Below are 15153 nucleotides of genomic sequence, written 5' to 3'. Positions count from 1 at the left end.
TAACCAAGGGGTACTGGCAGGTACCGCTAGATGAACCTGCCAAGGAAAGGTCAGCCTTCATCACACATCTCGGGCTGTATGAATTTAATGTACTCCCTTTCGGGCTGCGAAATGCACCCGCCACTTTCCAAAGACTTGTAGATGGTCTCCTAGCGGGATTAGGAGAATATGCAGTCGCCTACCTTGACGATGTGGCCATATTTTCGGATTCCTGGGCAGACCACCTGGAACATCTACAAAAAGTCCTTGAGCGCATAAGGGAGGCAGGACTAACTGTTAAGGCTAAGAAGTGTCAAATAGGCCTAAACAGAGTGACTTACCTTGGGCACCAGGTGGGTCAAGGAACTATCAGCCCCCTACAGGCCAAAGTGGATGCTATCCAAAAGTGGCCTGTCCCAAAGTCAAAGAAACAGGTTCAATCCTTCTTAGGCTTGGCCGGTTATTACAGACTATTTGTACCGCACTACAGCCAAATCGCTGCCCCACTGACAGACCTAACCAAAAAGAAACAGCCAAATGCTGTTCAGTGGACCGGAAAGTGTCAGAAGGCCTTTAACAAGCTTAAAGCGACACTCATGTCTGACCCTGTACTAAGGGCCCCAGACTTTGACAAACCGTTCCTAGTAACCACAGATGCGTCCGAGCGTGGTGTGGGAGCAGTTTTAATGCAGAAAGGACCTGATCAAGAATTCCACCCTGTAGTGTTTCTCAGCAAAAAACTGTCTGAGAGGGAAAGCAACTGGTCAGTCACTGAAAAAGAATGTTATGCCATTGTCTACGCTCTGGAAAAGCTACGCCCATATGTTTGGGGACGGCGTTTCCACCTGCAAACCGACCATGCTGCACTAAAGTGGCTTCACACCGTCAAAGAAACTAACAAAAAACTTCTTCGGTGGAGTTTAGCTCTCCAAGATTTTGATTTCGACATCCAACACATCTCAGGAGCTTCTAACAAAGTGGCTGATGCACTCTCCCGTGAAAGTTTCCCAGAATCAACTGGTTAAAATCGTCCTTGAGATGTGGAAAATATTGTTAGTCTTTATGTACTTGGTAGTATATTTAGAGATGCATGTGTCTTATTAACTCTGTTTTCCTAGAGCTCCAGGAAGAAATCCCAGCCAGTGTTTCACCCTAGCTGAGATTTGGGGGGCGTGTCATAAATATAAAGGGAAGGGTAAACCCCTTTGAAATCCCTCCTGGCCAGGGGAAAGCTCCTCTCACCTGTAAAGGGTTAAGAAGCTAAAGGTAACCTCGCTGGCACCTGACCAAAATGACCAATGAGGAGACAAGATACTTTCAAAAGCTGGGAGGAGGGAGAGAAACAAAGGGTTTGTGTGTCTGTCTGTAGTCGTCTTGGCCGGGGACAGAACAGGAATGGAGTCTTAGAACTTTTAGTAAGTAATCTAGCTAGGTATGTGTTAGATTATGATTTCTTTAAATGGCTGAGAAAAGAATTGTGCTGAATAGAATAACTATTTCTGTCTGTGTATCTTTTTTGTAACTTAAGGTTTTGCCTAGAGGGGTTCTCTATGTTTTTGAATCTAATTACCCTGTAAGATATATACCATCCTGATTTTACAGGGGGGATTTCTTTATTTCTATTTACTTCTATTTTTTATTAAAAGTCTTCTTGTAAAACACTGAATGCTTTTTCATTGTTCTCAGATCCAAGGGTTTGGGTTTGTGGTCACCTATGCAAATTGGTGAGGCTTTTTATCCAACATTTCCCAGGAAAGGGGGGGTGCAAGTGTTGGGAGGATTGTTCATGGTTCGTAAGATCCAAGGGTCTGGATCTGTAGTCACCTAGGCAAATTGGTGAGGCTTTTTACCAAACCTTGTCCAGGAAGTGGGGTGCAAGGTTTTGGGAAGTATTTTGGGGGGAAGGACGTGTCCAAACAGCTCTTCCCCAGTAACCAGTATTAGTTTGGTGGTGGTAGCGGCCATTCCAAGGATAACGGGGGTAATATTTTGTACCTTGGGGAAGTTTTGACCTAAGCTGGTAAAGATAAGCTTAGGAGGTTTTTCATGCAGGTCCCCACATCTGTACCCTAGAGTTCAGAGTGGGGGAGGAACCTTGACAACCCCTATCCAGGAAAGGTTCTTGATACCTTGTTGAAGGAGTATCACAAGGAAACTATCAAAATGGGCAATCTAGGGCCCGGACTTAGATTGTCTCTCAGCTGCTGACCCGCCCCTCTTGAACAATGATTTTCCTATACAGGGGATCTGTAGATGGGGCAAGCATGACAAAGTGGACGTGGGGCTGGACTTCTCAGTTGGACACATGGCACAGAGGAGAGATCATCCTACTTAAGAATAAATTCTGCTCTGTGCAAGACAGTCGACCACTGCCACACATAAGGAGAACTTGCAGGAAAGAGTGACCAGGATGGACTCATCCCAGCCTAACAAACCTCAGACTCACAAGAAGAATGAGATCAGAATAGGGGTGGATGTGTCCCAGAACTTCGCTGTTTAAGAAGGATGAATTCGAACTGGAACAGGTACAGAGAAGGGCTACTAGGATGATCCGAGGAATGGAAAACCTGTCTTATGAAAGGAGACTCAAAGAGTTTGGCTTGTTTAGCTTAACCAAAAGAAGTGCTGAGGGGAGATATGATTGCTCTCTATAAATATATCAGAGGGATAAATACCGGAGAGGGAGAGGAATTATTTAAGCTCAGTACCAATGTGGACACAAGAACAAATGGATATAAACTGGCCACCAGGAAGTTTAGACTTGAAATTAGATGAAGGTTTCTAACCATCAGAGGAGTGAAGTTTTGGAATAGCCTTCCAAGGGAAGCAGTGGGGGCAAAAGATCTATCTGGCTTTAAGATTAAACTCAATAAGTTTATGGAGGAGATGGTATGATGGGTTAACATGGTTTTGGTAATTAAATATTCATGGTAAATAGGCCCAATGGCCTGTGATGGGATATTAGATGGGGTGGGATCTGAGTTTCCCAGGAAAGAATTTTCTGTAGTATCTGGCTGGTGAATCTTGCCCATATGCTCAGGGTTTAACTGATCGCCATATTTGGGGTCGGGAAGGAATTTTCCTCCAGGGCAGATTGGAAGAGGCCCTGGAGGTTTTTTGCCTTCCTCTGTAGCATGGGGCATGGGTCACTTGCTGGATGATTCTCTGCTCCTTGAAGTCTTTAAATTATGATTTGAGAACTTCAATAGCTCAGATATAGGTGAGAGGTTTTTCGCAGGAGTGGGTGGGTGAAATTCTGTGGCCTGCGTTGTGCAGGAGGTCAGACTAGATGATCATAATGGTCCCTTCTGACCTTAGTATCTAGTATCTATGAAGATCTGTAACTTTCGGGCACTCAAAAACTTAAGTCTCCGCTTAAGAGTTTCTTCTGCTAAGCTTGTGTTCCTTGCTTTCCTGCCACATTGTCACAGAAGGGGTTTAACTAGATGCTCAGAATGTCCATATTGTAGGTGGAGCTCTGAGGGAATATGTGTAAGTGACTGGGGGACTCAGGAGGTCTCAGACATCCAGACATCTACTGCAGCTGTGCAATGGTGTCCCATATCCCAAGAAAGGGTCAGATAAGAGGTCAGAGCCTAAGAGCATGTATTATAGATCCAGAGCTAGCAACAGTGAATAGATTCGGCCCAGACCCAGGTGATCAGAAAGCTTATGGGACCAAGCAATTGGGTTGACTGAGAAGAGATTAGTGACTGTCTTTACAATTATTAAAAGTCATTATTTAAACCTATTTATACTATTTTTTCTTGATTGGATATTTATTTCTACAAGGTATCTTTTGTTCAATCACAAGTTATCGGCCCGATCCAGGATTGGTTGAAATCCTATGGCCTGTGTTATGCAGGAGGTGAGATTAAAATACTGTAAATGGTCCTGTCTAACCTTAAAATCTGTATGAATAATTTCTCCTTAAGAAAATCGAAACCATCTACTGAATATTCAGTATCTTCTAATACTTCATAATCAGACCTTCTTTTCCTGCGTTCCAAGTAAAAAGAAAAATCAGTCCTCACTTTCCTGAAGCTTGCACCTTTGCCATGGAAGATGCTGGAACCTGCACAGGAAGACCAGTATTAAAACGTGTGTGTGTCGGGGGTGGGGGTGGGGGGTTGTTTTTTTTGGAGAAGCAGTGTGATCTTGCATGCTAAACACAAGACTGGGAGAAAAGATCCCAGTTCTAATCCTGACTCTGTTACTGACTTGCTATGTGATACTGGGCAAATCCTTTAACCTCAATATTTCTCAGTTTTTCCATCTGTAAAATGAGATTACACAAGACTTCCTTACCACCACACAGGAATGTTGTAAGGACTAGTTAATGAACATGTCGGCGGCTTTTTAGATAGAAGCACTAAGTGTTATCAAATGCTGCTACACTAGTTCATTAAATGAACTGATTTATCTTCTCTATCTTCAATAAATGTTTCCTATTCGGCTTTGGTGGAAATGTTTATTTTGCTTTAGAACTTTTTGAATAAAGCCAGCCAGATGAACGTGCACTGGGCACGCTGTTCTGCACTAGACTTTGGTTAATTTATGGAAGGCCATCTGCTGGCACTGTGAAGGACATGAATTATGGCTAACAAATGGTCTGTCATAGGGTCATAAGAACATAAGGTCTATACACCTCTGCTGGTTTGGCACCCAAAGAGTTAACAAAGTAACTGCCTGTCTGCTCAGCCAGAACCGACTGGCAGCCCCACAGCAGCTCTGAAGATAAGAAGGCTGCAAGGGAGGAGAGCAGGTCAGCTGCCAGAGAGGCAGCAGCATTGCAGAGAGTGGCTCCCTCCCGCAGACTGGTGAGAAGCTGTCAGACAAACCAACACTCCCAAGAGGGGGAAGCAAGACAAGGCTGGGGAAGCCAAGAGCCCAGGAGAGGTAGGAAGAAGCTCAGGGAGCAGCAAGGGACTGAGGAGGACTGGTTTGGGCTGTTCCAAACAAGGTCCCTGAGCTGAAACCCAGTGGAGCAGGAGGACCTGGGTTCCACCACTAACTCCAGCCAGGGCTTTTGGAGAAAAAAAGTCTTAAATCCAGGAAACCTAGGGCTGATCAGTCCCCACTAGAGCCACTAAACCTCTGACTCCCCATAACCCGGAAAGGGGCAAAGACTACTGAGGAGGTCTTGGGTCATAACAAACACAGACTTGGGCATGATGACATAAAATGGATGGAGCCAGCCATTAAAGTAACTCCACTTCTCACCATGGGGAGGGGGGTGTGTGTGTGTGCTAACAAAGGCCCCAATATTACATGCTCGCACAACATGAGCCAATGTGATGAAATGCTTCCGAGTAGGTTACTATTTTGTAACACCAGAACTAGGAACATTTCAGTGGTCTGTAATGTGAACACTTTGAAGCTATTTGTATTTTTTTGCTTACAAGTTTTAATTTTTTTTTAACTTCATAAACAATATTGAAAAAGTCTTATTCTTGTTTAAGTATACTAAAAAGTCAGCATGAGATCAGTAGTATTATTTTGTCACAGTATGTGAAAGCAGTTACATTTGATCTAGGATAACCTGTACCTCATCTCTTTTATATGTGGTCTGAAAGGTTAAGTTTACTATTTCAGTCAATGTTAGCACCATAATTTCTTGGGACACTCACCACTCTTAGAGTTGAAGGATTTAACCGTTTAAAAAAGTCAAAACTGAACCAGGTTTGCTAAAAATAATTGCAATACGCTAAACTCTGAAGATATATGGAAGCAGCTCCCTTTGAATTCAATGTGAATTGCTCACAATATATCAGAGAGAAAAATATGAGCTAGTATTTTTTAAAGTGATTTGCATGGGTTGATATTTTCTGTCTCACAAATGGTTTGTAGAACAGAGAAAGAAAAACTCCATTTGATTATTAATTATTATTTGTGTAACAACAGCACCCAGAGACCCCAACCTAGATCAGGACACTATTATGCTAGGTAGTATATCTGAAAATAATATAAAGGCTCCTGTCCCAAAGAACTTAAAACAGAAGTAGGCGGGACAAAGAGAAAGAAAGTACTACTCTGTCAGTTTTACAGATGGAGAACTGAGGCACAGACAGATTAAGTGACTTACTCAGGGTCACAAAAAAAACCCCAACCTGTGTAAGGCAATGTCTACACAGCAGCTAGTAGGGTGCTTCCTGTGTGAAGACAGACACACTAGCTCTGCTTGAGCAAACATGCTAAAAATAGCATGTCTGGGTGGCACGGGCTAGCTGTCCGAGTACAGTCCTGCCTAACCCCCAGGTATGAACTCAGGAGGCTAACACTAGCTGCTGCAGCCATTTGTAAGCATGCTGGAAAGCACCATCCCAGCTGCTGCGTAGACATATCCTAAGAGCCAGAAACTAAACTCAGATGTCTTTGGTCTGAGGCCTTAATCACAAAAGCATCTTTCTTCCATATAACTGAAGACAAGTTAGCTTCTTAAGATTTAAAATACAAATTCAGCCTTCATTTACATTCTTACAACTCCACTGTGCTCAATTAGTTTGTTAAACACTCACAGTGTAACATTAAGACATAAGAGGACTGTCTCAAGGATCTCACAGCCTAAAGACGTATACAATACCATCTATGCTGAAAGACCTAGAGGACAGAGATTTTTACAGACTGTACTTTGCTCTATGCAGTCTCACATAGCATGAAGCACACTAACAGCACTTAAATAATGAGGTTCAGTGATAACTGGTGCCCAAAACAAGTGGTAGGGCTGCAGAAGACAAGCCCTCATTGACTTTAGCAAAGCCACTACTGAAAATCCTGTCCTTACTATTTAAGCATATTCATTTTAAGGTTTGCCTAAATGATGTCAGATGGTCCACAGGCTCTATGGATCTAAGTTACCAAACTCAAAAGACATCTCCCTTGCTCTATATCTCAGAGAAGTAAACATTTTATGGTACAGTAGGAAGGTGAACCGTCAATCTTCCTCTTTCCTCATAGAGTTTTTATCTATCACCACACACCTGGGGGGGTCAGGTTTTATATAAATATGTATATAAACAACAACACTCATTCCCCATTTCCCCCCAGAGGAAATCCCTGGACTTATCTTATATATTCAGAAGAGAAGAAAATGTATATTCTTTAGAGGACCATGAGATACACAAACAGATTTAAAAAAAAAATACAAATGAACAAGCGCAGACAAATCAGCTATCCACTGTAATGGTACTTACCATGGTTTATCCCTTGACACTTTTGAAGGAAAGACTGTGTGCTGTTTGCTAGTGGAGGTAAGTAGATTGTCTTTGGGAGTTTTGAATGGCTTTGAGTTGCTGCTGACAGGGTTATGGCCGCTGATACAGGATTTCTGTTTAATTTGTACTACTGATGTCCTGGAATTGGAGGGTGGAGAAGCTGGAGATGGGGAAGGTTTACATATTGAATTGTGTCTTCGTTCTGTAATGGACAAAGAATACATTTTAAAACATTTCACAGGCAAAAAAATTAAATAAAAGCAGTTAGAAAAGATGAAGTTATACCATTCAGTGTTGCAATCATGAGGCTTTCAGCACACAACATTACACTGGTTAATTATTGTTGAAATCAGTCATAATGCAAATATGAAACACAAAAACAACTATGTACAGTGCTCTGAAGATTGTTAAACACTATGTAAGTGCTAATAGCAATACTTATCATTTTATCAGGAGATCTCAAAGCATTTTACAAACATTTTACAAACTGTCAATACCTTTGTAAAGTACAGCAAGCAAATATTACTGTACCTAATTTTTAGTACCAAAGGGGAAATGGAGGCACGGAAATGTTAATCCTTAATAAACTGTTCGGTTCTCAGATTACTCACCTAAGGATCTACTAATTTTCTAGGGAGCTCCTTGTGATGGACGTGAGGCTGCTTTGTAATAATTTACGAATACTGTATATGACCTAGTTACTGGGATGTTTACAGTATGAATATGTTGGTTTAGTTTAATTATGGACTGCAAGGAAAACAAATAGAAAGAACAAAGAATAGCTCAAGATAAGCCACCTCTCCAGAAAACACTTCAGGGTTATTAAGAGACAATGCCCAAACTATTGGCAGTGAAGATTCTACCTTCAGGCTCCAACCAAGTTACAAAAATTTGTTTGCCATGGGGGGGTGCGGGGCACTGCTGGGAGCCAGATGAGCAAAAGGTCTATAAACAGTTACAAAGACACTATGCAGAAGTCAGGTAGTTGGTGAGCTGTTCAGCCTGACATTCAGGACTCACACTGGGGTGGCTGAAGAAGCTAGGTCTGCCTAGCTCTCATTACAGGCTTTAGTTAAGTTAGATAAGCATGAAGGACTGTTTACAAATCTTTTTTCTCTAAATGCTTAATTCTTACTGTTCAGATTAAACAATACTTTGGCTTAAGAAGTCTGTCTGACCACTGGTCACAGACTCCTGAAGGGAAGAACTGCAGGTATTGAACCCAGTCGGACCTGTAGGGTCAGCTATTCAACAGATGAGACACAAGATACTGTAGCCCAGGGTCCACTTTAATAGTGGGAGAACTGCAGAATTCCATATCCCAGGAGAGGCAAACGCAGAAGGCCTGAGACCTGTATGGATGCATTCAGAGGACAGAGGTGAAGCTAGCTCTGTAACCTTGACATTACCAACTTAAATGTAGTTTCTAGAAGATGTAGCACATGTTGGCCCGTAGCCCATGAGAAGAGGTGCTATTTTGGAACTCTAGCTACTCATCAACAATTCCTCTCCTTTAGCACCATTATTATTAAAAAAAATATAAAGATGTTTGTTTTACATTCCATGTGGTACAAAGAATTCCCTCACCCCAATGTTCACAAAGAGACACTAAATTACTTTAATTGACTGTGTAACTAAAATAATTTGCTTCTGTGCTGAGAACCTGTAAGTTAAGTTTTGGCCCAGAATACAGGGAAATAGTTCTTGTCTAAACCCCTCAAATAAGAAGCCTAAAATGAACAATCCAACAGAATGCTACCTATTGCACTACTATGCAAGGCCATTCCATTAACCAAAAGAATATTAACAAGAGCGGATAGCATCATGCTGCTCAAACTAAACGATTTGCATTTGAATGACTACTTGTGCATATGAAGAGTTACACTTTCTGTTTTTGGTATTTCAACGATCTTTAAGCATAGCTTTCTAGGATAGGGTCAAAACATGAAAATACTTTGGCTGGCATATGCCCAAGTACAAATCCACCATTGTCAGGAAGATTCATCTATTACTTAGATTGTAAAAGGAATGTCAAACAAGTTGTTTCCACATCCTTTCCCACACTCACTCTGCCTGTAAGGGTCCAATCCTGCTCTCACTGAAGTCATGGGAATTTTACCACTGATTTTAGTTGGAAGCAAGACAAATTCCTAAATGTTGCCAGTACTGCTAATTTCCAGTAACCAATGGCACTTCCCTCTACTGAAGAAGCAAAGAATAAAATAATATCTATGGCAGACAGACATCTATGCAGTGCTTGGGAACTATATGCTGAATACTTAAAGGTGGTGGGCAAAGGGGGACAAAAGTGGAGGTTTACTCCATTTTGCTTCTCTAGAGTTATACTCCTTTTGCTTCTTTATCATGTATAAAAGTGGCTAGAAAAGATTCTTTTCCATCCACCCCAGTTTTTTCCTTGCTTGTTTTTTTTACAGTGGCCATTTAGGTTCTGTCTAGCTTAGAAGACTGTGATGCCTGGAAAACCAGTGCAATGGTAATATTACAAGAGCTCAAAGAAATGGAAGAGAGTTTTAGTCAGAATGTTTTAAACTTTTTTGTTTTTGTCAGAAACCTATTTAACATCAATGACTAAACAACACTTTGAATAAAGGAAGCCTCTCTTAAAGATTCAATACCCCACCCCCACCCCCTTCAAGTAAGTTGTCAGACTCATGATAAACATGCCTTGAGATCTCTCAGGGGTCCTCCAACAGCTCAAGAAACACCAAAGTTGACATTCCAATTTTTTAAAGCTAATAAAAAGCAGTACAAGAAAAAACTTATACAAATCAGTAAGTAAAAAGAGGGCACAAGTTCAATTTTTAAAATAAATCCTTGTCCGGTCACCTTTTATTATTCTTCTGATTTTGTATTTCAGTTTTCTGGCAACAGTTTTACTTGTAATAAGTCATTTTTGAAAGGTTCTGTTACTTTTCTTATTTATTTAAACTATATTAATTATTTTATGCAATTTGGTTGCGGACCAGTGTAACATCCTGTAACCCTTTTACTGCAAATGTTTTAATTTAATCTACCTTGTCCTGCCAAACAAAAGAAGTTTGAATTATATTCTAAATTTTACCACTACCCTCTTGAGATTCTGATGACAAGGTGCTGTTATGTAACCAACCAAGAACCTCTACAATGACAGACTCCCTGTGAATTAAAATTGTTGGTAAAACCTTTTCCTTCTTAAATATTCAGCATGGACTGCTCAGACTACCACTTCAGCTATTAGTTTTGTCAAGACTGACTGCCTTCTAGAAAATGATACCTTAAGCATTATACCTAAGGATGTAATAGTTGAGGGTGATATATCCCATTTATAGATAATTAAAATTAATCTTCTGGAAAGAAAGACACTCAGGTTAATTTACAGACACACATATTGACCATTTAAGATGATCAGTATTTTAGAGTCATCGAAAGAATCACATATGTGAGCAGCTTCAGTTTTTTTTTTAATGTAGTTCTCATTACATGTAATTTTCAACCAAGAAAAAGGTTGAATGGTTCCATCAAAAACGTTCCCAATCAATTAATTCCCAAGAGCAAAGCAATATATTCACAATGGAACTTGTAACTTATGTGAAATGTCAGAAATAAGGAGCACTATATTAATATATAATAATTTATCCCTCCATTTTTAAAACGTATGTGTGTTTGGGGGAAGGGAGGAAAGGTTACCAGGGTAATTTTAATGTTTTACTTAAAGCATAAGAGAATGGCTGACTTTCTTGTGATCAGTACTGACAGTTATATCTGGCAATTCCTTCCATATCTTTGAATACCTACAAACAAAACATGGCTATAAATAACCTTCCACATTTTCAGCAGGTACTTTGAGAATTACCAGAAATATTACTTGGCATCAGCTGAAAATACCTTAAGGACTGCTGGAAATAAAAGGAAAAATATATACCTCCCTTTACATATGAAAAAGAAAATATCACGTCCATTGTCATACTCAATTGTCTAAACAGAATGGCTGCATTCTTCCCTTTGCAAGTATCTAGAAATTAAATTTGGTTGTTTAAGCTTGTTTTATTTTTCAAATTACATTTTTATTGATTTGCCAATACATAGCCTATAAAAAGAATGGAAAATAGAAAAACCACAACTGCACACACAAAAATGCACATACAATGTGTACGCTCCCATTAGGTATTTGCACACACGAATATTGAATAAGGATGTAACTGGCCATTTGTCCATGTAAAAATGGGATTTCTACATGCACCTGTGGTAATTGTGCATGCAAATTAGGCACAGAAGTGCAAGTGAATTTATATGCGTACAATCTGTTGAAAATAAGGTCCTACATGTTCACATTAAATAGCATAATCACTGTACATGAATCAAATAACTTAGTCATACCAGCAAATATACTTCAGTTTTTATTTGAAAAATCTTATAAAATGACTAATGCTAGATAGGTGCCTCTGAGAAATCAATACAAGTAATTATAATGCTAAACTGAATTCCACACCTGTTGCAATTTCTGAAGATATCTTGCAATGCTATAAATACATTTGTTCACCTGAGTAGGTATAAAATTTGGGAGACAACATCACGAATTTACTGGAGTGTTTGTAAATTTATGTTAGCATTACCCATAAATAACTAAATACAGTGCAATTATTTTATAGAAGAACTACTGTCAAATCCACAAGCATTTCTGATCTGTCAGGTAGAACACAAGCAGAGCTGCAATTCTCTTTACAGCATTAATCCTTTTGTGCCTGCCTGCGGGTTTCTGCTCATCCACTGCGGCAAAGTGGATGTTCACAGCAACAAAGTTCGGATTCTGCTGCCAAGGAGTTAACATCTTAGCAGCATTGATCTTTGAGAACAGAGTTCAACTTTCCCCCACTACATTAACATCCATGCATTTTAAGAAAGAAATATAATAAACAAAGTGAAGCTTGTTTTATTTAAAAATTTATTACGAGATCCTAAAGTTTATTTTACTGCTGTACAACTAAGTTTCCCTTTTCTGAATAGCACTGCAAATGATCATTAAACTGTTCCAGCAAACTCTCCATGTCCCATGGAAACATGGATGTAATCCAATTGTCCCAGCCAAATCAGATTTTTGTGCACACCAGATGTGATGTCTTTATGTTGTTTGGGGAGCAAGACTGGATGATCCCTGAATCTCCAGCACTGCTCTTCAAGACTGAGACTCAGTTTCCAGCCCACTTTCAATGCACCACCACACGATGCAATCCTCTACTTTTCCCAAACCCTCTTCTGCAACGGCTCAAGTCCTCAAGCTCTGGTCTCTGAACCACTTTACTAGTTCCACTGGATCTTCATTGGCTGGTCTTTGGGAAATAACAACAGCTATTCTGCAGGAAGAGCAACATCTCAACTTCCTGGTCAGAAGGGAATGAGTTTCAATTTACCTAGTGACATGAGAGGCTACTTATTTTTAAACAACAGTACGTGCTCAACCTATGTGCTTATACAGATCCATAATTTAAAAAATACTATAATAATCACATTGACACAATGACAATCAATAAGGACGTTCAAATCCACAAAAACTGAAGACTAAAATCCTTCCTCCTCAATTCCATCCCCTCATAAAAAAACATAAGAAAATAGAAATGCAGCATGCTCTGAAGGTCAACAAACTCAGATTCTGTCTGACCAGTGTCAGTGGAAAAGAGGGGACAAAAATGCAGCAAGTGCCAAAGTTGAAAACCCGCGTCTGAGAATGCCTTGTTCCTAGCTCTCTGATGACTACACTTATAAGATAAAGCATCCCGGCTGATCTCCACTCCTGAGATAAAATATGAAGTAGTCTCTGAAGTACAGAGGAGATAAACCCAAATGTACTCAGTTCAAGTTCATTAATTCTAATGAGTTGTGTCAACTGGTCATATTTTACTAGATTAAAAAGTTGGATCCTGATTTTACTGTACACTAAACAGATCATATTTTGATGTTAAATACGTTTTTTAATTGAGGCAGACTGAAAACACAAGTATGTGTTTCTTTCACAGTAAACCACTTTTTCATCCAAAATGCTTATCTTCATTAACACAACTAATTCTAGGAAAAAGACAAAAGATTCAGTTTTCAAAACAGTCTCTTGTGCATCAATGGGAGATACAAGATCACAAAGTGTTGTAAATGGTCAGAAGGGGAAGGCTCAGAGAGGGACAGTTCTGGCCAGGCGGTGGGAGAGAAGAACAACCATTACCAAATGAAAAACCTCAGTCTCTCTTGGCATGGCCTAGTTCTCAGGCCAAAAAATCCCCATGCACGAAGTCAGAAAACATGCTAGAACCCTGCCAGCAACTGTCATGTTCAAACACATTTGCAGTTTACCATGATTTGACTTCCTATGTAGACAGAGCCTAAAGGAAAAATGTTGTGTTTTTTTTTTAAAAAAAACAACAACATTCCAGCCTCAAGATTATAATCCTCAACAGGTCAAATAAAAAGGCAATCTACCAAAGAGGGTGAAAATGGTATATTCATTCTAAATTTAATTCATGAATAATTCAGTAAACTCAGCACTTTGGTTCATAGTTCTGTATTATAGTCCATTAGAATAAGCAGAACTGAATTGCTGAAAAAATGTATTAAAAATATTCTGCTGGCAGTAAACAGTTACAATACAGTAAGACTGCGCTTAGTGTTCACATTTGTCACTATAGAAATGTCTTTTTTTCAGTTGTCTTTCTTGAGCTGTACAAGATTTGCAGTCAAATTATTTATATCAGGTCAGACTGAACAATCAGATGACCTTCAGTATAGTAGAAATGCTATTTATCTATCTTTGTTTAAAATATTTAACCAGTGGTTCAATGAAGTGTAGTATCCTCATTTACAATGTGATTCTGGTCTATTAAACTTTTATGCCGTAATCGTTATACAGATTAATGTGCTACTTACGCATGATAATTCCATACAGTGTGCACACATGAAATATTGTTTCTCTGAGTTCTATACTCTGAATTTTAATTACACAGCTATTCACTAGGAAAAGTTGAGCAATTTATTACCTATTATTTCAGTAAATATTGTATGAAATCTTCTACAGTGTACTAATTCCAGGTCAAAGTTTGAAAACGTGCTTGGCATTAGTTCTAATTAAAAACAAAACAAACAAACAACGAACTCCCCTTTCCAGAAACAATTCTAGTTAGGAGCCAGATAACTGAACAACTGAAGTATTGGCAGAGAGGGTCATCTTGCAATAACTGGCAGTTGCTTCATAACCAGAGTTCATAATCACCTTGTAAGCACTTTCATTTTGTAGCAACAACCTAAAAAAAACCCTACAAAACCAAATATGTGAGGCTAGATAAAAATAAACTCAGATTTGATGCCAACAAACCACAGCAGAGTGTTGCACAATCCAAGGATAACTTTACCAGTGAGAGTTTGACAAAATAACTGTTCCAAGTCCAGTTGAAAAGTTTTGAAACAATATCCGCAAACTGTATCCACCCTTTAACTGTGCGCAGTAAAGGAAATGGCACAGTCAGTTTCATTTTGATCCTTCTTGCAAACTGACAAAGGAAATAAACAGCCAATTCAAAGAAAAGTACTGTTGTTTCTGATAAAAAGCAGTGCAAGTAGTATACACTCCAGACTAGGTCAAATGGCATAATTTGGAAATTAATTATCAAGTGCTAAAACAACCTCTGTGCTACACGTTTCTTCATCTGCAGCAGATACAAGTTCTACTTCCTAAAATTAAACAGCTAAAACGACTCCCCATTTCTAAAAAGGTCTATAAATAAAGTAGGATCAGCAAAATTATGCAAATACCCTCCTAGAAGACAAAATGTAAACTGAAACCACTTACAGAGAGGAACGCACTGCCAACGTAATCTGATTCTACGACGACTGTAAACATGTTGTACTTTTGGAACGTGAAATGATTCACATTATCACGGACTCCGTCAGAGATATACAGCAACGTGATTAGGTATTGTGC

The 15153-nt window shown here is 39.4% G+C and overlaps 1 protein-coding gene across 2 annotated transcripts in view; it reads right to left on the bottom strand.

Moving 5' to 3' along the window:
* Positions 1-15153, bottom strand: part of ATXN7L1 (ataxin 7 like 1) — a 203598-nt gene that overhangs the window by 69872 nt on the left and 118573 nt on the right. For both annotated transcript variants that reach the window (XM_084624839.1, XM_084624838.1), the window contains one exon: positions 7173-7395. In XM_084624839.1, coding sequence (XP_084480965.1) covers positions 7173-7395 — 223 coding nt within the window. The remainder of the gene's footprint in view (positions 1-7172; positions 7396-15153) is intronic.

The sequence above is a fragment of the Lepidochelys olivacea genome (assembly GCF_965140295.1).
Source record: "Lepidochelys olivacea isolate rLepOli2 genome assembly, chromosome: 1".
Lineage (NCBI taxonomy): Eukaryota > Metazoa > Chordata > Testudines > Cheloniidae > Lepidochelys > Lepidochelys olivacea.
Note: the sequence above shows the minus strand (reverse complement) of the source record. Positions and strands in the feature narration are given on the sequence as shown.